The 25704-nt window shown below is 36.8% G+C and overlaps 1 protein-coding gene across 1 annotated transcript in view; it reads left to right on the top strand.

Annotated features, from left to right (window-relative positions):
• Positions 1–580: 580 nt before the first annotated feature.
• The window catches only part of LOC149577264 (uncharacterized), a 43148-nt gene continuing 18024 nt past the window's right edge, over positions 581–25704 (top strand). Inside the window, exon 1 of the mRNA XM_089822961.1 lies at positions 581–1172. Within this exon, the coding sequence (XP_089679087.1) occupies positions 675–1172 (498 nt within the window). The 5' untranslated portion in view covers positions 581–674. The remainder of the gene's footprint in view (positions 1173–25704) is intronic.

Raw genomic sequence — 25704 nt, 5'->3', positions numbered from 1 at the left:
ACAACTATGCCACTATCTTGACAACTAACTCTTTAATTGGTTTATTCAATGAGAGGACAATTATGCAATTGAGGGCAATCATTATCAAGTTACACGTAAAAAAAGACTGAAATACAAACAACAATGTGTAAACTAATCTATCCCATATACTATCTTTAACCTCACGAATATTAAATTTTACTTATTTCTTTTCTTTTCTTAAACTAAAATAAATAAATACAAAATTGAATTAAAAATATTATCTATTACTAGATTTATTTGCCCCTCAAGATTTATTGTTGACTCATAATTCATTATACATGATTAAAATTTACAAACTTTAAACAACTTCATCAACTCTTCTTTTTAATAAAAATGCCCAAATTTTAACTATAATATTTGACCTAAATACAATGTTTTATCATTGTTGGACTTCTCTTATCATTACCATTATCATTAATCATCATATCATGCTAATTAAAAACATTGATATATGACTTCATATTTTGATACTTATAGAGCCTAAATCCTCTTCCCTAATGATTAATTTTGTTTTAATTATAATTTAGACATTTTGTTTCCAATTAAGAATGTACCTCCCAGAAATAATGATGTATGCGAGACGCATCATATATTCCCAAAAATAATGTAGATGCAGCCGCACTGTAGATAAGGTACGCCACTAATACAGATCCATGTTTGTCATGGCTCAACTTCTCGGGAGACCGATTCAGCCCACCTACATCCTCGTTTCTCATGTGAAATGCTTCTTTTGGAATTCACCTCCGTCACTTTTAACTTCCGTTTTCCTCGATCCATCTCCTTCCAAGCATTGTTTTCCGCAAACCTCATCCCTATCATCATATAGGTTTCATCTATGCACTGCAACATCCCAACCTGCTGCTGCACTGATCAAAGACCAGCAACAAAAACAACTTCAGCTACCTTTTGAAAATGAAGATTATGATGATGACACAGAGTATGAGGAAGAATATGAAAATTTTAGTGACGAAGAAATCGATAGTTCTGATGATATTCAAGGAAGCGAGGAGGTGGCCTCTTCATTAGAACGGGCCCAATCAACAAATGCTTCAACACTTTCTTCAAGAAGGATTCCTCAATTAACAGTTAAAGAGAAGAAACAGCTTAATTCCTATGCTAATGGCCTTGGCAAGAAGCTCAAATGTCACCAGGTAAGTCTGTTTTTTGCATGGATTGAAATGGCCGCAGTTTGCATATCATAAAAATCAAATTTGTTTGATGTGTTTCTTTTTTAAAAGCATGTTCCAATGCGGATGCTTACGCTGGGTTTTGGAAGGGGTTTAGATTATTTTGGCGGGAGAATAAGGGTTCATTAAGCGCATTTTCATTGCAACAGCTTGTTTCTGGGAGTCTGCTATGGACACGTTTCTGTTAGGGAATGTTAAGATTTGGTTTGCAGCAAATCTCATACCCATATTCTCGTCTAGGTCAAACGAATTCAAGACTTTAATTTATTTCGTTTGTGATATATAGAATTTTAAATATATCTTAATGCTTACTGACAATCATATTAGTCCCATAAAACAATAGCTTCAGTCAATCTACTATGTTGTTCTTGAGATTCTTGCCCTTGGTAAACTGTGATTGATAGGAGAAACACTGAACCTGTTTACACTTAGAATATTGAGGTTGGTAAAATGAATTAGAAAGTTAAAGTTGTGACAAAGGATTGCCCTAGGGTCATCTCTTAAGCAAATAGATCAACACATCATTGTTAGCCCTTTGAAATTGAGACTGGAAAAATGAATCTGGAGGCGAGAATTTTTGCTCTGATGACCACTCAAAAGACACAGTCAACGTTGGTTCATGTCTCCAATGAAATACCAACATATTTTGATTGTCATAATGAATAAGATCTTGTGATGAGCGTTGAGTTTCATTGAAGAGACACTAGAATAACAATCTGCCATCGATCTCATAATATATTGGACATAGAAATATATAATGCTCGTTGTTGTGTTTCATTTGTGGTATGGGCAATGGAAATGGTTCCCATCAGAAGCTTGTAAGAATTAATAGACCTTACTCAGACAAGAATGGTTCTTTCTAGGAGGCTTTTCTGTTAAATGCGAAACTGTTTCTGATAAGTTTTCCCTGTGCGTAGATATTTTCAGATGGGAAGCTTGGCTATTGGTGGTTCTGTACAAGGAACAGACAACAATCAACCAAGTTCTAGGAGGTTTTTGCAGTAATGTGGTCGTATAAGTTATAACATTTTCTGCTTTCACATAGTATTTTTGAAATTTTGTCAAAATCTACCATATTTTTTGTCAAACAGATAAACCAAATCACTACAAATCTGCAGTTGCGGAAAAAAATTTAATATAATATATCTGCAGATGCCTCAAAATTGCAAATGTTCAGCTCTGACATGTTTCTTGGGCTGAAATCATTCTTCCTAAGTAGCTGCTCCATAAGTTTGGACAGTTTTCTGTATTTCCATTTTGGAAATGCAACAGGTTGGATTGGACCGCCTAGGGCATCAGAATAGGGGAAGAATCCCCCGTCCACGAGACCCCTGCAGGTGCTACTGCTAACCCATGTGTATTTGAATGCCAAGTTTGAAGCTTGCCACCTAGCTTTTATGGCAAGGCTAACTTCAATTGCACAGCGGGCTGAGACAGAACAGTCAATCTTGTCAGGCATTCACCAAAATAACATAATATGTTTGGCATAAATGCTATGATACCATTATCTGCTTTAATTGGATGCTGTCAACTTCTCATGTACGCATGTTCGTATATATGCGTGTATGCCTCCTAGTTGGGAAGTGTGACCCAGTGTATCACAAAAAGCCCACTTTGTTCATTGAGGATCCCCAATTTGGAAGACAACCCTCTCAGAAACATTGAAGCTTTGGTTTGTTGGAGAAAGCCAGCTGGTGCTTCTTTAGTGTTTGATTTCCTTATGATAAAATTTTTGGTTGCATCCTCATGATTTACAAATTCAGTAAACCCCAAATTTTGAGTTGGACTGAGCAAAACTTGGCATACTAAAAAGTTTCTGTTCCTTTCACTTTTGGAATGCACCAGGTTCATGATACCACCTAGCACATAAGGATAGGGGCAGCATCCCTCTCCTCAGGATACCTGCAGGTGCTAATCTATGCCATTTGAATGCCCAACTTCAAAGCTTGTCTGCCTAACTTATATACCAAGGCTAACTTTAATTGCACAGTTGGCAGAGAGAGTAATCAATCTTGTCAGGCATCACCAGAGCAGAAAAACATTTTTAGCCTTAACTCCATGACATCATCTGCTGTTATTGTTTTCTGTCAACTTCTCATCCAGGCATGCTGGTATTTATTTGTGTGTGTGTCCACTAGTTGGAAAATGCGATCCATGTGTATTACAAAAAGTCCACTCTGTTCACCTGGGATTTCCAATTCGAAAGACAATCCTTTCACAAACATGGAAGCTTTGGTTGGTTGGAGGAGGCCTATTGGTGCTTCCCTGGTGTTTGATTTTCTTTTGATAAAATAAAATGTTTCATGCTTATCCTTATACTTCAAAACCTCAGCAGGCCAAAATTTTGACCTGGACTAAGCAAAAACTTGGCTTATTAGAAAAAGAAGATAATTATAAAGTGAACGTAAATAACATGCGAAATACCATTTAAAAGCATAAGACAAGAATTTTAATTCATATTACGATAATAGATAAGCTTCTATTATTAGTTAATGGTTATCTATTTGTAATCTATTGTAAATATTAGAATGTTTCTAATATTAGTTAGTTTGTAGTTATTTGTTAGTTATTCTAATAACCTCGCTTAATGGTTAATCTATCCACAACACCAAGCTGTCCTCTGAATTTAACAAACTTATTAGGACCAAGAGGCTTGGTGAGAATGTTTGCAGTTTGATCTATGGTAGGAACATACTACAAGTCTATTGTTCCATCTTCAACTAGTTGTCGTATGTAGTGACAATGAACATCCGTATGCTTGGTACAATGTTGTGAACTGAAGGTGACATCCAAGTGTGGAGAATGGCACATCAACTGACTGACTAAGAGTAGATTAAGTTCCATCCTTGGAACATAGTACACATCGAGGAAAATGAGATTCCTCCCAGCAAACTGAATTTGAATGTTGTCTTTGTTGATAATGGTGTACTCTTCTCCGCCACCAAAAATAACAACATTTGAATAAGGCTGGTAGTCAGTGAACTAGTCTTTGCGGTGGGTGAAATGGCGAGAGGAACCTAAATCAATGTGCCAGGCAGACGACTTCACATGATCTGTAGGTCTTTTAGCCATGAAGGCCTAAAAGGTAGATTTCGTCTACTCAAGTGTGTTCTACATTGTTGGCTTTGGGCTGCAAACCTGATTGCTTAGATTGGGCAGCTAAGCATTTCCGACATTCAACCTTGATGTGATCAAACTTGTTGCAATAGTTGCATTGAATGTTCTTCTTCTAGGAGCCTTTTGAAGCCGGAGTAGAGGACTTGTGTTGAGAAGACTGTTGAGACTTGCCTTTATCCTTCTGAAAGGATTTAGTAGCAAAGGCTTGCTCTGTGGAGGTGGAGCTGAAATTGCTACCGAACTGTTGTTTCCATTGATTTTGTTGAAGCAGAAGTGTGCAGAGATCCGTGAACTTCAGATCAACACTAGAGTACGTGGTGTTGAGGGTCTCGATAAAATGCTCGGAGGACTTGGGTAAACTTTGAAGAGTGATAATTATTACGATGATAGATAAACTTATATTATTAGTTAATGGTTATCTATTTGTAATCTATTGTAAATATTAGAATGTTTCTAATATTAGTTAGTCTGTAGTTATCTATTAGCTTTCTTTAGTTTTCTTTTCGCTAGAATAGAATGTTTCTATTCTTTATGATCATTTCCTAAGGAAACATCGTTTCATTCTTTTGTATATATAGACCTCTCGTCTCTCTTAATAACAAGCAAATATTTACCAATTACTTCGTAATATGGTATCAGAGCCACTTATTTAAATTTTTTTGAAAATCATAATTTCTTTTCTGAAATTAACAAACCCTATTTTCAAAATTATTTTTCTGAAATATTTGCTTTGAACTAGGGTTTGTCTGAGAATATTGACCATCAATATTCACTTTTTTTTCTTTGGCTGTTTTTGAAAAAATGTGACTTTTTTTGGGGCATTTTTGTCCATTTTTTTGCACATCTAGGGCTGGGAGCGATGCCAAAGGTTTTTTAAAACTCTTAGTAACAGATTCGCGCCCAAAAACTGTGTTTTTTGCTACAGATTCACCATTGATTTCAAGCTTTTTCAGCCCAGGATGTATATTTTCAAAACCCTAATTTTTGGGCTCGATTTTTTTTATCATAAATTCTTGGTGCTTTGATTTTCGAGCTAGCGGAACCAGAAATCGACAACATATTCTTTTTGGGTTTTGCGAGCTCTCTTCTGAGTACCCCTACAATTTTTGGGTCTTCTGTTTTTTGCCTCGAAGTACGTGCCTTCACAAATTTTCATGCTTGTTCACTGAAAAATGTGCTATGGCATCTTTGACTAATATTTTGCTTGAGAGCAATTCAAAATTCAATGGTCGAAATTATGGGACTTGGAAGCAATGGATAATAACAATTTTTAAATATCGGAATACTGATTAGATTGTTCCGGGTGTTACATAGTGTTCGAGTACCTCTAGTTCTGATCAAGATACATGGGATCTAAATAATCGGGAGGCGGTGATGCTTCTCAAATTATCCATAGCTAATGATTAGCTCTTTCAGATTCCATCCTACAAGACAACTGCTGAGATATGGGCACATCTCAAGAATCTTCATGAGACTTCTAACAAAAGTAGTTCTTTCTTTTTGAAGAACACTCTGTTTTCTATTATCATGGATGAGTAAACATCACTCTAGGCTCAGCTGATTAGGATTCAGGAAATCAGTGATCAGTTGCTTGCCATTGGTTGCAAGATGGAGGAAGAGGACATTGTGATTATTATTATGAAGTAATTGGTAAATATTTGCTTGTTATTAATAGAGACAGAGAGGTCTATATATACAAAAGAATGAAATAATGTTTTCTTAAAAAACAGTCCTAAAGGATAGAAACATTCTATTCTAGCTAAAAGAAAGCTAAAGAAAGCTAATGGATATCTACAGACTAACTAATATTGGAAATATTCTAATATTTACAATAGATTACAAATAGATAACTGTTAACTAATAATATAAGCTTATCTATTATCGTAATACCCTCCCTTAATGTTTAATGTATCCACAACACCAAGCTGTCCTCTGAATTAACAACCTTATCAGGACCAAGAGGCTTGGTGAGAATGTTTGCAGTCTTATCCGTGGTAGGAACATATTGCGAGTCTATTGTCTCGTCCTCAACCAGCTGTCATATGTAGTGACAATGAACATCCACATGTGTGGTTCGTTCATGGAAGATGGATTCTGTGCTAACTTGATAGCGCCTTCGTTATCAACAAACAAGGTGGTTGGTCCTGCTGGTGACCTCTGCATATCCGCAAGCATTCGACGAAGCCAAACAACTTCACAACCTGCCTTGACTGTCCCTCTGTAGAGGAGAGAAACTGCCTACTGCTTCTTATTGGTCCATGTGATGACACCTTTCCCAAATTGAACACATATCTAGAAGTTGACTTTTTCTCGTCAACAGAGCCTACCCAATTTGAATCTGTGAACCATCGAGGATTAGAACTTCAAGAGTAAAGAAGTCTAAAATTTGTAGTGGCCTTCACATAACAAAGCGCGTGCTTTGCTGCCATCCAATGATCAACCTTACGAGCTGTCATAAAACGTGAGATGTAGCTGATTGCGAAGCTGATATCAAGCCTAGTAGATGAGAGGTAGATGAGGCTACCTACTAGTTGCCTGTATGTAGTATCATCAATGGGAGGAGAATTAGACTTGGCTGATAACTTGAGACCTTTCTTCATGGGTGTAGATGCTGGCTTGCGATCCTACATACATAATTTGTCTAACAGAGCCTTGACATATTTGGACTGAGAGATGAATATACCAGGAGATTGTTGCCAAACCTCAACACCAAGGCAATAATGCATGAGGCCAAGGTCAGTCATATCAAAAGATCGGCATAAATTTTGTTTGATTCCCTGAATCAAAGATGTTGAATTGCCAGTGATGATTAAATCTCCACATAAATAACTAGATTGATGATGTCACTGTTAGCTGGCTTGATGTACTAATTTGAGTATGACGAACTCCTCTGGAAGCTTTGATCACTGAGGTATTTATCAATTTTCATGTACCATGCCCTAGGGGCCTGCTTCAAGCCACAGAGAGCTTTCACTAATTTGAGAACCTGATGTTCTTTAACGACAACCTTGAAACCAAGAGGTTGCGTCATGTAGACTTCTTTGTAGAGATCACCATTTAGGAAAGCACTCTTAACGTTCATCTGATGGACCTTCCAACCAAATTGTGCTGCCATGGCTAGGACTAATCTAATTGTGCTCATCTTTGTAGTAGAGGCAAAGGTTTGACGTTGAGAAAAGCCTTTTGCAACTAAATGAGCTTTGTACTTATCCAAAGCACCATTAGATTTGTATTTGATTTTGTAAAACCATTTGCAGCCAATAGGTTTCTTCCCCGGTGGAAGATTAGAAAGGACTCAAGTGTTATTCTTCAGTATGCTTTGGTGTTCAGATGTCATGGCTTGTTCCCACTATGAAGTTCCTTTAGCCTTGGAATATGTTTGAGGTTCAAACACACTGTGAATGTTGGCCATGAGAGAAAAGAGACTCTATAGGTTTTTGTCTTTTTTCGAGTAGTTCTCCTATTAATTAGTTCATCATCACGAAGATCAGCAAGTGTCTTAGCCCACCACTTGGGTTGGAGCGGAGAATGACCAACATTAATATCAATTATGCTCTATGATCGAGTTCCTCATATGGAGACTCTGGACCAAACTTAGGTGAAGCATCTACCAATTTGGGTGATCTTGCAGAAGAAGCTGGAGGTGTTTGTATAGGGATCACTCGTATAACTAGAGTTGCAAGAGCTACTGAAGCTCTCCCATCAGGTAGACCCAATAAAAGTCTATCTCCCAAATTAGGAGCCTTCATAGGCTGGTCTGTTGGATCAAAAACAGGAGAAACAAGCATGAATGGTCCTCGCTACTCATCAAATACTACATCACGATTGTACAAGAGACGAGATGTCTTAGTGTCAGTCAAGTGGTAGGTTTTGTGAAGACTACCGTATCCAACAAGCATGAGTTTCTGACTCTTGGCATCCAACTTGGGGCATGATGCATCAAGGATCCAAACAAAAGTAAGGGAGCCAAAAACTTTTAGTGACTGATTCTAGGCTTGTGACCTGACAAGGCCTCTTCCAGAGTCTTACCTTTGACCACCACTATGGGTGACTGCTTCAAAAGATAAACTACTGCTTCAAAAGATAAACAGTAGTGTTAACTGCTTTTGCCCAAAATTGCTTCGGAACATGTCTGTGTTCGAGCATGGAGCGAGCCATCTCGGTGATTGTTCTGTTTTGACTTTCAACTGCAATATTCTGTTGTGGTGTGTGGGGTGTGGTTAATTGGCATTTGATGCCACGAGTATCCAAGAAGCTAGAGAATTCATTAGAACAAAAATTCTTCTCCATTGTCTGATTTAAGAGTAATAATCATAGTCACATGGGGACGCATCCCCCCTCGATTTTGCCCATGTCCCCGAGACTTTAATGCACCAGGAGTTGGGGACTCCATCCTCCCGTCCCCAATGGCGCCACTAGATTCCACCACCTCCACTGAAGATGGGGGACATCCTAATGTTGTCTATTTGTAGATTCAACTATTTATGTTTAATGTTCGATGTTCCAATTCAATGCAGTGTTCTAGTATTTACTCTTTTACATCTTTATATCTTTTATTGTAGTACATATTTTCATACCTAACATTTTAAGTACCATATGTATGTATGTATGTATGTATATACCCCCTTGCTGTCCCCCCACTGTCCCCAAATTAAGGCTCCTCTGTCCCCCCATTCTGTTGTCCTCCAATTCCCCCAGGGTGGTGTAACTATGGTAATAATAGATTTCCCATCCTCTTTTTCAACTAAAGGTTTAAACTTCTGAAATATAGGAAATGTGTTTGATTTCTTTTTAGGAAAATATACGCACATTTTTCTATTGAAATCATTAACAAACAATAGAAAATACCTAGACCCAAGAACAGGAGGAGTGGCCATAGGGCCACAGATATCGACATGAACAAGCTAAAGTACTTGGGAAGCTCACCATGAATCGCCATTGGTGAAAGGTGTGCAATGTTGCTTCCTAGCCTGACATGCATCACAAACTCCAAGTTGCTGAGTTTGAATCTTTGGCAAACCAAGACAAGCTCGTCCCGAGCAAGCTGAGAGAGATAATGCACATTTAAGTGCCCATATTGTTGATGCCAAAGTGTGCTAAGACAAGACCACCGAGCAGCCATAGCTAAGTCCTGAGAATCACCAGAATTAGTAAGTCGGAAAAGACTATGATCCTCAAGACCCACTGCAACAATAAACTAAGTCGCCCTATCAGTGATGGTATACCAATGTGAATTGAAGGTGACATCCAAATGTGGAGAATGTCGCAGCAATTGACTAACTGAGAGTAGATTAAGTTCCATCCCTGTACATAGTACACATCGAGGAAAATGAGATTCCTCAAGGTGTGCGATGTTGCTTTCCAGCCTGACATGCATCGCAAACTCCAAGTTGCTGAGTTTGAATCTTTGGCAAACCAAGGACAAGCTCATCCTGAGCAAGCTGAGAGAGATAATGCACATTTAAGAGCCCATATCGCTGATGCCTAAGTGTGCTAACATAAGACTGCCAGGCAGCCATAGCTAAGTCCCGAGAATCACCAGATTTAGTAAGTCGGAAAATACTATGATCCTCGAGACCCACTGCAACAATAGATTGAGTCGCCCTATCAGTGATGGTACACTGATGTGAACTGAAGGTGACATCCAAGTGTGGAGAATGTTGCAACAATTGACTAATTGAGAGTAGATTAAGTTCCATCCCTGGAACGTAGTACACATTGAGGAAAATGAGATTCCTCTGAGCAGACTGAATTTGAATGTTGCCTTTGCCAACAACGGTGTACTCCTCAATTCATGCACAGCTAGGAGAATTGTTGAAAATTTGTTCAAATCCACAGCAATGTAAAAATAATTGGAAAAACAAGAACTAATAAAAAAAATTCTGATAGCTAGAGAACTTCTGGAGATTACACAGCAAAAAAATTGGTGAAAGCCTTAACATAATTTGACTACGGACCAGAAACGTAGCAGCTGAGTTTCTGGCAAGTAATTGGCGCATTTTTGGCACATGAATACTTATAAGTCTGTGAGTAACTCACAGAGTTTGTAAGCTACATGTGCCCTAGCTATGTGTTATGTATGTTTCTTTTCAGTGGAAAGAATGTTTTACTGATACCTGTAAGACAGAGCTTATTCTGAAGTGATTGAGGCTGAAGCGTCTTTAGTGTTCTATGGACTCATGGAGTATGGTATCACGTTTGGTGATAGTTTTTTATCATTAATCTTGCAGCAATGATTCCCAACAGACACATAAAATTTGGATTGAAGCGTCAAGAATTTAATTAGAAGTTGGCAGGGACAAATTGGTTTTTTTCATGATGGTGGCTTGAACATTGCAGACATCTTCATGATATTAAAGAACAAACTATTTTGTAAATCCAAATTAAAAGAAGTTCAAATCCTGTGGTTGCGGGTTTGTTGTCCCTGAGATTTTATTACTCTAAAGGTTGTTGATCTTTATTTGTTGTATATTGAATGGCAGACCATATATTACTGTTTGCATTTTCGTTAGGTTCATTAGTATCAGTATAGCAATTGACAAGGATATAGTCCTCAATCGATCATTGGGAGGCTATATATCAGTATTTTGCTTCTCATTTGTATCATCTTGCAACAGATACTCAAAATGATGTATAAGAGGTACTGGTACTGGGTTGTTTGGTGTTCCTGATGAATTGGAATGGATTAACATCGGGAGAGTCCTTGGGCTCCAATTCCTTCTGCTTGCTTACTAGTTTTTTAGAATCTGGTTTGGTGGTATGGCAATTGTTCTGTTTTTGGGTTTGGGACGATTGTGTAAGACTATACAATAAATAGTAAAATTATATAAAAAATGCCTATAATTTTGCCAAAAAAAGTACAGAATTGAAAATACAATTGATATTGATAATTTAAAGTCAAATGTGGAATCAATATAAAATACAATCAAGAATATTTATTTTACTCTTCATCTAGAGCATGCAATGCCAATTTCACTATCTACATCATATATAGGATCCCCCTCACCATCTAAAGAAATTTTGTGCAATAGATGCATACAAGTTGGAATGCTCACAGATTACATCCCAATTTGAATGTTTTGTTTCCTTTTGTTTGTAGTCAGCTTGCTTTTTTTAACAAAAGCACAAGTAGGAATGCACATATATCAGTTTGTTTTTCTATTTTTGTAGCCAAATGGTTGTGCTTGATTGAGTGGATAAAAGGTATGTACTTTAGTTTTGCTTTGACAAAGAACTTGCAACTTGTTTATATTGGATAAAATCATTACAACATTTCTAATTCAAAGCAGTAATTGAGAGATACAAGGCAGAATTGCTGAAATACATTCATCAGTAATACATATAATTTCAGAAACTCATTCAAAATTCAGAAGAACATTCAAATATCATTCAAGGGATTCGTTTTCCATCCATCAAGAAACGTCAATAAGCATTAATCAAGAAAAATCATCAAACAATCAGTTTGAATTGGAGGAAGTGTCTGGCAGGAGTTGGAAGGATGCAATCCTTTCATGCTTTGAGTCTAGGAGTTGGAAGGCACAGAGACTTTCATGCTCTGGGAATGTCTCTTCCCAAGAATTCGTGATTTTTTCATTTTTAAGATCGTGCTTTGATTGTTGATCTGATTAATATCTTGAATTCTTATGTTCGATAAAGTCATTATCATTTTGAAGTAAGAATAATGATTTAAGGTGAAGAAATTAGGATTTCTTCAGAAGGGGACATTACAATTGGTATTAGAGCCTTGATCCTACCAGACTGAATATCAAGAAGAGGAGTATATGCAATTAAGCCAAAGAGCTAAAAGAAATACTCCATTTAGACAATATTGTGAAGGACAAGAAATACCTGTAGAAGAGAAAGAAAGCAGCCCAACAAAGATTTACGACATAGAGTAAGTAAGATGTCTCTTGCCACATTTTATGGTTTGGGGAAGGTCATTGCAGAAGCTTGGCTCCAAAACTTAAATACGTATATATCACTCAGCCCAATGATTGAAGAGGACACTATCAAATTTGCTATTCTTTATTTGGGAGGGTTGCCCACAAGTGATGGCACCATGGACTTGTCATGCAAGGACACCAAGACATTGTGATACATGATAAATTTATACAAAGACTTGTAGATTGATTTGATCAAAAGCATCCCAAAAGACATTTCAAAGAATTGGCGCAAATAATACAGTAGGGTTTGGTAGAAGATTGTGTGGCAGAATTTCAGAGAATTTCTATAATGGTGCCAGGTGTTGACGAAGTATTGACAAAGTCTCTCCATGGCTTGGTAGGTCCTCTTGATCCTACATTTCTACAAGACACAATTCAAAAAGCATTAAGGTTAGAGATTTCAACAGCTAGGAACAAGTCATACTCAAAGGATACACCAACTGAACCACAAGAGAAACAATTACCTCCTAAATCCAACATGTCAGAAGAAATTAAGTACAAGCTAGGAAAGAAGAAATTGTGTTCAAATTGTAAAGAAAGATGGGACTGGGGCTATTGAAGTTCCAAGAAGGGACAAGTACACTAGATAGAAGCAATAATAGATGAAGAATTTAAAACCTAAAATAAATAAATAAAACAAAGAGTTTGAAAGTGGTACCTTGGCTACACTTTCAGGGGCACCCAAGTGTCAAGTTTTAGAATTCACAGTGTTCTACAAGGTGCTTGTTCTTGTTGAGAGAAACTCTACACACAACTTCAATGACGAAGGTTTAGTAACGAGAATGGAATTGAAGCTCGAGGACTTTGAAGGATTGAATGTAGTCATGGCAGATGGATTTAGTATTTACTACCCCTTGCATACAAAGAATTCCACAGATGAGCATTTACTTGGGAAGACAAGAAATAAATGAAGAATTCTATGCAGTAAATATGCAAGATCTGGTTTTGGTTTTGGGTGCACAATGGTTGCCTTTGTTTGGCATCTATCAAATTTTTAGAAAAATGGTACTATGTTTCCAACACAATGGTAAGGAAGTAATTCTACAAGGTCTGTCAAATGGATCGCGAATGGTTACATTATCCTAAAGGATGAAGATTATAACAATCAAGTTTATTAGAACAAGCAAATACCTTTATGATTCCTAATTTACCCAATAAAAGGAAAGAAGAATTTTGAAAGCAGACTAAAAGGATTAAAAAATATTCAGAAAAGAAGCATCATAGCTGCGTGTCATGCTTCTAGTCCTCATCTAATTATATGAAAATGGCTGGCCCTTTTTGCTTTGAATCGAAGGGATCTAGAATTAAAAATCTCCAATTTTTATTTTGGATACCATGTTTGGCGAAAGAGTTAGTTTGATGATTTAAAATCCACATTGCTTGAGGATATGTAAATAACCATGCCTAGATTAAAACTTTAGTTTCGTTGACTATATGGCGGTTTGACTTTTCGTCAAACACTTTGCATTCAAGTTCTAACACAAATGAAATGAACTCCCAAAGTTTGCTGATTCTCAATTACTAATTTCCACACTTATAAAGGAAAGGCAACTTTCGGTAATATCATGGGTGATGGCCAAGCCAAATCAGATAGTAAGGAAAGAATTACAGATTGTTCTTTATGCCAAGTGAACACCAAATTATTGAATTTTCCGAACACACTAACTCTGAAATTATTGAAAATGTTAATAACTAAATTCTGATCTTCAACAATACCAATCTGTGGGAAAGCAAAATCAGTCCTCAAACTTTTTATTACTTTACCAGTCAAATTTCTTGAGCAGAGACAACATATTGCTCTTATCAGCTAGATGAAACGCCTGTGCACAAGCCGCTTTCCTGGAGAAAATTGCAGATGCTAACTGAGAGTTAAGCTGCCCATGTAATTTGCAGAAGTCTGGGCATTCAACTTCAGATTTTCAGCCATCTGAGAAATGATGTCAACCCCTGAACGATAAATCGCAGCCTCAGAACTTCAAACATAGGTACAAATATCAGTTCCCAAGCCCTCAATAAATTGCCACAGCCACTCCAATTTGCAGAAGCCCCTGTAGATGACAGACCCTGCCTTAAATGTAACCGCAGGCCTCTAATTTAACATTGCAAGTCCTGATTATAACTCGCAGCTCTTCCAGTATGTACAAGCACTGCCTATATGGATGTCGGCAGGTATTTGTGGTCCAAAAGCTGCTACAAGAAAAGGAATCAGCAGTCCCAGCTCACATTGAAGCCATCCAAACCCAGATGCAAATATAAGGAAATCAATAACAGATTATTGTTTGCCTTTGTAACGCCCTGCCAAGGGATCCAAAAGAATTAACCTAAAGTTTTACTAAGTTTGCCAACATTTTTTTTTTTTTTTTTTGAACAAGAAGAATAACATACACATCAAACATAAAGTAGCGGAAGCAAAAACATACAATCAACTATAAGCATACATAACAGGTTACATTGCTTAAGGATCCCAAGATGTTGAATCACATTTAAATTTAATTTATACTAAGTCCATCAAATACCACATCCATATGAAAGAATAATTAAAAAGTCCAATGTCCATTTAAATAATATACATTTGTTCCGAATGCCTCTTAGCAAATGAAATTTGGAATGCTCAATCATCCACTGTACATGTCACAGGGTATAAAAGGCTAAAAGAATATACATATGTAGAACTAGAAATACATCATCCTCCTCGGATCCATGATACAGGGTACAATACAGTAAATGAAAGCATCCACCATACATGCTATATCCAACCATCATAAAAGATATAAACATCCATCATAAAATATAACCATCCATCATAATGATACATAGATAGAATGAAAGGAAATGCAGACAAAGAAGCTCCAACCACGGTGATTACGGACGAATCTCACTGGTAAGAGTAAAAAACACTACCACCCGACTACGTTGAACTTAAATGACCCACTCCCACCGTGCTGAGGAGATAGTCTCAAGTCCCAAATAGGATATCAATCCAAACATCAAAAATACTCTCTAAGTCCAAGAAATCCTAAAAGTAATCTAACTCAAAGGTTCCAAGATAAATTGACATCTAAACCCAGAGGCACACAAGACACGTAGGAAACCTACTATGTAAGTGGGCAAGTGTCATCGCACGAATCACGCTAGAGTTACCTTAGCAGTCTCTTAGGACCTCAGCCCCCTAGTGATCCCTATGCGGCCACTAGCATCCCCTCATCCTGACAAGGCATACTACAGATGCAAGGTTGCAACAAAGCGTTTTCTCTACTCCCATCCTAGTCTGTACTAGCACTCGAGGCATGGGCGAGAACATACAAAGACTCTTATTAGGTTTATTTTACTCTCATTTAGTGTAGTGTTTTCACTTATTAAACAACTTACAATGGGTTACCTGGGAACCACTTAGGGCCCCAACCCCCATTGCAAACCACTTCTCGACATTACATATAGATAACTTACCCTAGGCTCATAAAAATATAAATCAAATAATCATATAAAATCACCTCAGCCCTATACAAGTGACTGAAAAGCATCAAAAGATAATTTACAAAAACACATCAGTTCTCTACAAGCAACTGGAAAACATCCTTAAAAAAATACTGATTGAAGACTCAAAATGGTTAAGTCAAATATGTCATAACATGACATCACCAAGAACAAATCATACCAAACACCTCAGTCCTATAAAAGCAACTGGAAAGCAATCAAAATACAACTGATCAAAGACTAAAAATGGTTAAGTCAAGTAGGTCACACATTCACCTTAGCGTCACATAAGAACACTGGAAAGCAATAACACTTAATAGATCAACACATATCATAGAGCATACCAGACACATTACCATGGTTGGGTATAAAAGATCGAAATCATTTCAGGATAACCTTACAATCACAGAACCCCCAAGCGTCTGGTAACATCCTAAGATTGGTCAACACTCTAGTCAACCTAAACCCAAAACATAGACAACACACAAAAAATAGAGTATAGGTTTCATAGTTTGGTTTGATTTTGAACACACGCAGTTGAGTTAGACAGTAAGGTAAAGTTTTCATTCAATGTAAGTTTCAAGTAAGAAAGATTCACAGTTTAACACTACAAGTTAACCAATTCATTTATTTGAATAAAATATAGAATTACCCCCATTATATTTTAGGTGAATTTCCTAAAAATAATCTAAGGGTAATTTATTTATTTAAATTATTAAAATAATTCTTATTAATTTTTAAAAAGAATAATTTACAATTCTATTAAAGATCATAATTATTAATAATAATCAAATAAATTTACAATTCTATTAATTTACCTCCATGATCAATTTAGTCTTAATTAAATTATATTTAATTAATTAATTAAAAAAAACTATGTATATGTTAGTGAACAGATTGTCCTCCAAGAAAATACATGCAAATATAACCCCAAATGCCCAAGTGAGAAGACTAATCGGCACTAACAGTTGCATAGGTTATCATTTGATTGATAACCTTCCTTTGAATTTTATCGGGTACAACTCCCCGTGTAAGATATACAATGAATTAATTATGGATGCTTTTAACCAGAAAGCACGAAAGGTTTACAAACATCTACTTGTAAACAAAAAGTAGATGCGAAAAGCTAAATGACTACAAGAATATAAGTAGCAAATGACACAAAATCCATTTGCATACTACGTTACAAAGAGAGAAAGTTTGAGAAAGTGAAGGATCAGAGCTTTAAAGACACTTTGAAATCAAATATATTCAGGAAACCATGATATTGAATGCGTTTAGAGAAAACTGAAAGCTATACAAAGATAACGATCAGTGGAAAGAAAATTGCCCAAATTCAAAGTTTTGGTATGCAATTGTCTCCCAAATCTCCCTTCTCTAAAAATGCAAAGATAACAAAGATCTCGTTACATTATGCATCAAAATCACAGTCTAAAAAGGAAACATAAATTCCCTCCCCTGTATTACATTCAAGATCAAAATATTCCCTCTTTTTTAACATAGTTTCAGAAAAATAAACAAAAGGTCTACTCCCTCTCTCCCAGAAGAATCGAAGAATCTGGAAAAACCCTTCCTTCCTGCTGTAGCACCAAGTTTGTAATTAGGAAAGGAAAAAGTCGAACCCCCTGCTCTTACTACTGCTGGCTTATTTATTATCTTCTTATTTCCTGTGAAAACTTTTCAGTTTCCCTAACTGAATCTTGAAAAACCTTCTAATTCCCCCTTTTGCTTGTATTTATATCATTATAAACATTATCTTATATCTTTGCAAATACGAGGCCCCTATGATATATGCATGCTAAAGGTGGCATCTTCAAAGTTTGAAAAGGAAAATGAATTTTTTAAAAGATAGGTGCCTCGTGTCTATCATGAAGACTTCTATGTCTTTAAATACATCTGGATGATTCTCTGTTCTTTGGTTGATGATATGAAGATACTAATGTAAGCACATGATCTTGATCTAATGTTTCATGATCTCATCATTGATATGAAAACATCCACATCTATCCTTCGTTCATAGGGAACATGAAACATGAACCGGCAATCTTTTATGTTGAAGTTGTGTTCTTGTTGCTTACATTTCCATATGTCAGTTTTGAGTAACGATTATGGATTTAGAATTACTTGCGGCTCTCCATACCTTTCCATTTGAAAATTATCAAGCATTGAGTATCCATGCAAGCACCATAATCCAAATGCGTATGACTTAACGTCTGCATCTCTCTATATTGGAGTTTGCAGGCCGAAATCAGATGATTGTGCACAGTGCTTATAATGTTTGATGACTTTAATCAAAATGTGTTTTTCATTACGTTGCATTTCCAAATTCTATGGCCCTTTCGCATATATTGCTACCATTCATAATGTCAAGCGGTGCTCCCCATAGAGTCCCGAGTTGTTGTCTTATGTATCCGTCCAATCCATATTTGATTTTGGGCTAACTATACCACCAGGAGCCCATGTTCTATTTCTTTTTCCTTCGTGACATGGCGTGGATGTCGCTAAACACCCAAAATATTGTTGATCAAGGCTCGAGACATGTGCATTGGGCAAAGTATTTTGTCGAACACTTCGTGCATGCGTCCCATACACAAGCCACTCACGAAGACTTCAGTTTTCCATGTCAAGGGGAGATATGGAGTTTAGTTGTCTGCAGACCTTCCCATTTAATTTACATGCAATTATTGATACCATTGATCCACCACTTTGATAAACAACATTATAATAATAATAAGTCTGAGATTAGTATGAGCTCCAGTTCAAATTTGTTTGAGGATCCGGTCTTATTGATGCTGCAGACTGGTAAAGGATGAAGTTGAGGGAACTAGGGGGATATTGCTCATTGTTCCTTGTTGGTGTATAGACGAAGCTCACTGTATTTATGTCTTGAAGGATGCCATGAATCTGTATCCTCACAAGGCCCGAGCAAAATATATGTGGAGATCATGGTATTAGGGTGCCTTCAGAATTTGGGAGATGTGGGTGCCACTTTTGTTACGGAGGTGATATGGCAAAGTTGATTGACTTGTCAATCATGTGGCCGAAATCTTACACAAGCATTAACTTTGATTTCATATTTTGTTTTAACTTTTGATATCCCAAATACCTTTTCTATAGCTAAATCACATCATTTTAATGTAGCTACCTTTAAAACTCGAGGCTCTCTATTGAAGGGAATCATGCTTGATGAGGGAAACAACAATTTTCTTTTGATGCAGTTCTTTGTATGGCCTTGATGCTTTTGAATGCGCATTTGAAATCGTTGTACTGAATCTGATCTTCTGATTTGATCTTTGAATTGTTGAGCCTAAGCCAAATGCGCTAGACATCTTAACCTGAATTACTAAATTGAACGTATGAACCTCTTGGAATAAACCACTGAACAACATTATGTTGAACCTTGCGATAACAATTGAATCTGTAACACAAGACTTGAACTTTGAACCTTTGATCTTCGAATCATTGGACCTAATCTTCATCTTAATTTGCACTTCTGCACTTTCTTGAAACCATTGAACTGACAAAATCTGAACCTGAAATATGAATTGAGATAGAATTCTGAACTTTTCCTGAACTAACCAATCTGCATTTCGAACTACTTCCAACTATCAAACCACTTTGAACCACTTTGAACCTCAGTTCGAAGTAGTTCAAAAACCTCTCACTAAAATTTTAAAACCCTGTCCATTTTGGGCACTAACAATATAATCATTTATTAACTATTTATTAAATTTATAATTATTAATAAAATTAATAATTTAATATTTAATTATTTATTAAATTATACATATTAATAAAATTAATAATTTAATATTTAATATTATTAAATATAAATAAAATAACATTAAAAAAAAACTTATATTAAACATTCGGCGTGTTTATTAAAAAGGCCCACCGGCCTTTGCCTGCGGCCGTAGGGTACGCTGCTGCGGGCAGCAATGTACCTGCTGCTGTAGCCCCTTTTAAGGGTGCCAACAATGGGTATGGGGGGGTGTGGGGTTTTCCCACCCCTCCCCAATTTATATTATTATTTAAATTTTTTTTTTTTTTGTAAATTTTTTTATAATATATAAATTTTATAATAAACTTCCCCTTTTAAATCATTTAAAATATATATATTTTTAAACAGAATTACGACCAAACTCTTATAGAAGAAAAACGACCAACCTGTCAAATTTAATTGCTAAAATTTTGATTTCATTACAAACCCTTCCCTGTGTAATATTCAAATTTTAAAACTACTGAAGGAGTATGATACTTTCAATCTTCCCGTTTACAAACGAATCAACATGCATAACAAAATCTTCAAAACTACAAGATTGAAAGATTCGTTGGCAATGAAATACAGACAATCAATTCACAGTCACGAAGATAGAATTATTTAAATAACGTAATCAACTTTGCAATTCAAGGCATAAGAAGCTACCTGGATTTTGATGCTAAAATCGGAAACACCCAAAAGATTTGTGAGAAAATTTCTTCTCTCAAAACCTTCTCTCTTCCGAAATTCTCCTTCCAAAATTCGCAGTCCTTTTCCAAAACTTCCGTTTTTTTTTTTGAAAATGAACCTTCAATTGGTGATAAGAAGTTCTCTCCTAAAATCGGGGCACTTATTGTGCGATCACCCAAGAGGACTCCTTGCTCACCAGACATAAACTCTTTATATACTTTTCTTTATCTTTACTTTATCTTTTCATGCATGTTTATTGAATTATAAAATAACTTTATTTAATTTTCATTTGACTTCTTTTTCAATTAATTTATTAAATTTTAATCTCATGCACGCATTATGCAATTTTGAAACTTTTAATAAATTAATATCTTTTTTCACTTTTTAATTAATTTGTTATATTTTAATCTCATGCATACTTTATGGAATTTTTAAATTAATAACTTTTCATGCTTTAACTAATTTTGGAAACATTAATTGATAAAATATTTATTAACGTAAATAATAATATTATTTAGCATTTATTTAAAAATGAACTCTAAATATATTATTATTAAATTAAATAAATATTATCACGTTCTAAAACTAAACTCATAACTTTTATCTTTAATTTCTTTTTATTTAATTAATTTCTCAATTAATTAAATATAGTTAAATATTAAAATACCATAATAAATTTTCATTAAATTAAATCATTTAATTTGACTTTATTAATAGAAAAAATCACCAAAGACTCATAAAGCAAAATACGAAAACCCATCATAGAAAAATACATACAAGATCAAACTAAAGGGTTATAATCATGAATTAACGTCATTCGATGTATTCGAAAGGTAAACAACTCAGATACTTGTCCTAATTTTCTAGGACAAATGGCTTAAAGGTTTAGGATTTGGACTTAAGAATTTATCTCCCTTCTCTTACCATTGAGATAATGCGATAGGGTACGCTCATCTTGGCAATTCAGGGAAGTCGATACCCAGTACTTGCAATCTACATAAAATCCACGCTTGTACAAACACAATATTCTAAGCTAAATAGACAATAGGAGGAAGTGGTGCATCATGTAGATCCCAACTAGCAAGTGACTACGACTCCCTTCCTTAACCACATCAGAAACACCATACATAAAGAAAACATACATGCACACCATACACATGCAGTATGGATTAAGTATCCATAAAAAGACACATAATAATCTATCTAACTAATCATCATCAATTACTGAATCACTGAATAATCATCATGCATACATGAAATATAGAGTACCAAGTAATCTCATCATATAATCAACCGAATGTAAAACAATATCTAATAATCTCAAAACAATACTACTAATAATCAAGCATAAAACTGTCCTAAAAGAGTTCGGCAATGATAACTAGGGGCAGACACTACAGCCTCAAACAAGGATAATTTCTCCAACTCCAATAAACTTCTCAGATACAGATAAAAACAGTAGAGAAGCAAGGCAATTTACTTTACCTCAGTAGCAAAATTGCAAGACAATACTTCGAATAATTTCCAAAACACTATCCACAATACTTCAGCTGTGGATTGAATAAACAACCCATAATTCAAATCCTTATACTTCAGCAAGGGCACAAAAATCAAAACTCATGAAAAGCCACAAAGGCAACAAAAGCAAATAAATATCCAAGCATGTGTTTCTCAACAAATGGGCTTGTATTTATAACCTCCATATGCCCTTTTGTTGCCAAAATGTAACTTCACTCAAAACGCATCACCACACAACATTAATTAGAAGCTTCCATTAAATTCTTTCACTTGACTTGGCTTAACTAATTAATAAATGACTCTTTCAACTCAACCTTCAACTTAAGTGAAATTATAACTTTATAATAAGCCATTTAATTATTTAATAATAATTTGGCCACTAAAAATATAGTAACTCCTAAAATACTCATCATTTAAATATGCCGTCTGAAATAGGAGTCATACCTTTTATATCTCCATGTGACCAAATGCACTTTCAAGGTCCATCTCAATCAACACCTAACTTACCACAAATAGTAAGTACACAAAACTAAGCCCAAACGAAGTCCAATCTGAGCCAAACGAAGACCAACTGGTAGCTTATTGAATTGTGTAGAAGCCAAGATCTTCCCCAGCCAAGCCACTACCACAGAAGACCCTCTATTCACAATAATTAGCCTACGAGGATCTCAATAATAGGCTAATTTCTCAAATTCCGATGTTGACAAAAATGGGGGACATTACAAGATAAGCAATCTTGGGAAGGGAAAAATAGCATGCCCCCACCAAAATAGGGTTAGCAGCCCTCGATGAAAAGAGATCAGTCTTGACTCTTTATAAGCTTAGATTGTGGTCTTTATATCAGTCAAATGTAGGCAAGAAAAAAATATAATAGCATTTTTTTGTAAGAGGATGATCCAGGTTAAACTAATTAGAATAATAGCAATTTTCTATAATGGGCTGGCCAAGGTAAGAAATAATATCATTATCAGCAATTAATTATAAGAGTTGACCTAGGTAAGAAGGAATATAATAAAGAATACAAGTAGCACTTTATGAAGGGATGGCCACGTGAAGAGGTGTGACTCCCCCTCCTATCAAGCTATCAAGCTATAAAAGGGGTAGATCAATTTATTTGAAAGGGCATCAGGAAGAATTATTCAGAGTATATAAATCAGTGCAGAAATTAAGGAAAAAAACTTTTAAGACAAGAAGTAATTCACATCCTTAGTTTAGAACAAAAACCCAATAGATTAATTCAGAAGAGCAGAATTTATCAATCAAGCATCAGTCTATTCTTCATTTAATCAGCTCAAGGCAGAATTCCCAAAAACACTCAGCAATGCACATAATTTCAGAAACTCGTTCATTTATTGCTAAGAACATTAAAATACTTTAGAAGGAATTGATTGTCAATCCATCAAGAAATACCAATCAACATTAATCAAGAAAGTTCAGCAAACAATCAATTTGAATTGGAGGAAGTGTCTTGTAGGAGTTGGAAGGATACAATCCTTTCATGCTATGGGGCTAGGAATTGGATGGGAGCAATTCTTTCATGCTCTAGGGCTGGGAGTTTGAAGGTCAAAAATCCTTTCATGAGAGAGATGATTTGTTCATCGATAAGGATGAAGTAAAGGCTCTGCTAGGGTTTCTTGCTTCATGCGATCTTTTAGTTTTTTGTGTATGGCTTTTCGTCTGAACTTTCCCTCTGTTAGCTCCACTTGTCACACCGCATTTATTGCAGGAGTTTTTTAGGTTAGGATATAATGGCTTCGGCCAGTGGTGAACCAGTTGTTTCTAGTGTTCACGCTGCTGCTTCGGTCTGCCATGGCGCCTCCATAGAACAAATGTCCACGCAAGTTTGTCCTACAGGTTTTTCACAAGATAATCCTGACATTATTCTTCCTTTGCAAGAATTTGATGTTGCATGTGATTGGTGAGAACAACACACCTTGATAAGTTATTTTGTGGGTAGGACTCCCCTTGAAGCTATGCTCCGAGAAGGGGTTAACAAGAGCTGGACTCCTCATGGAGTCCGCCTTGATGCTGTGCAAAACCTTACCAAAGGTTATTTTTTATTTCGCTTCACTAACCCCTCGCAGGCAACGCGGTCTTTAACAACGGACCATGGTCTGTGCGTTCTTCCTTGCTTGTTTTTAAAAAATGGTCACAAGACTTCATAGTCTCGGATGATAAAAAGCTTAGGGTTCCTGTATGGGTCGAGTTCCTAGGTTTACCCTTGCCTTGCTGGCCTTTCATTGAGTCCATTGCCAAAGCCCTTGGCAAAGTTGTCACCAAGGAGCCTGAGAAATTCTTCAATGCCCGCCCGCAACGACGCATTTGGATAGAGGTGGATCTTTCCAAGGATCTCAAGGATTCTGTGAAAATTCAGATTGGGACTAAAACCTTCTCTCAGAAGGTGCTTTACTTGAACCTCCCCAACACTTGTTATAGGTGCCAGTCCGCAGAACACAAGATCAAGGATTGCCCTCTGGCTACGCCTAGGGTCAAGCCCACGCCTAAAGAGGCACCTGTCAAACAGGCCGAAGGGAAAAAAGAAGAATGGGTTATTGGTGGGCGTAAGGGCAAGGCTCCCTTGAATCCCTTGCCCCCCAAGCAGTCCTATGCTGCGGTTGCTGCGGTTCCTCCTATCCCTACAAGAGCGTCAATTCCAGCCAGCATAGGGACGCAAGCGACGGACAAAGGAACTGCTTTTGGAGTTTGACAAGTTTCAAACCCTGCTAGCTTTTAGGGGATTAAGGCAGCCACCAGGGTTTCTACCTTGGCTGGGGTGCGAACTCCTCTTGCTGCCTCTTCCATAGCACCACCAGTGACGCGGCATTCTCACAGTCCTCCTGGACGTGCAGAGATACTAGAGGTGAAACGTCAGGCTGTAAGTCCAGAGGGTTTTCCGTTTGACTTCAACCATGTTTCTACCTTCTTGCAGAATAGCTACTCCTCTCTTGAGGACGAAGATGATATGGAAGAGTTCTCACGAACTTCCTATCATGGAATGTTCGAGGTCTCACAGACCTCCCCAGAAAGTACTTTGTTCGGGATGTCCGTCATAGACTTGGTAATTTAGATTTTCCTTGTCTGCAACAAGTTAAAATTTCTGGTTTCATGCTTTCTTCGGCATGCCGTGTAATTTGGCAAGATGGTGTGATGTTTGCTTCCTAGCACGAAGCTGGCCGAGGTGGTTTAGTTACTCTCTTGTCACCTCGCCTTCATTATGTTGTTATTTCTCACGGTTTTGACCCCACGCATAGAATTATTTGGCTTTTGCTTTCCATTAACAATCATTCTTTTGGAGTCATTAATGTTTATGCTTCCAATGATGCTGTGGAAAGATCCCAGATGTGGGCCTTGGTTGAGAACTTGCCTCCAGCTACTTGGGTTATGTGTGGGGACTTTAATATGGTTGAAGTGGCCTCTGACAAAGACAGCATTCTACCTTTTCGCTGGACAGCTAGGGAAAGACAAGCTTGGTATTACATGGGCAATAAATTGGGCCTTTTTGATCCCAATACCAACCGCTGCTAGGATAGTGGGGTTTGGCACACTTGGTCCAACTTTCGAGCTGGCTCTGACCGCATATTGAAATGCCTTGATCGTGCTATGATTACTGCGCAATCTTTTTTCTCTTTTTTTGAGGATCGAGATTTGCCTGTCATTCCCCTGCCAGATGTGACGTTCTCTGACCACTACCCCATTTATTTTGTCATTTCTTGGCAAACAACTGTTCCAAAGTTGGCCAAGTCTCAGTTCTTCCTCAACACGTCTGTGTTGATGCATGCTTCCACCATCTCGCACATCCTACGTGTTTGGAACTTGGAGCCACGTTCGCATTCTCATAGGGGATGGATTCAATGGTGGAATGATGCCATTACCAGAACTGGTTAGTTCCTGCACATTTATGGGCGACAATTGGCTATGTTCCGTAAACGGTCATATGAAGCCAGCGCGGTTGCCCTCAAAAAAGCCTTTGAGGCCCTCACCCGCAATCCCTTTG

This window comes from Cupressus sempervirens, chromosome 1 (assembly GCF_028749045.1).
Source record: "Cupressus sempervirens isolate cs-2001-9-10 chromosome 1, ASM2874904v1, whole genome shotgun sequence".
NCBI lineage: Eukaryota > Viridiplantae > Streptophyta > Pinopsida > Cupressales > Cupressaceae > Cupressus > Cupressus sempervirens.
Note: the sequence above shows the minus strand (reverse complement) of the source record. Positions and strands in the feature narration are given on the sequence as shown.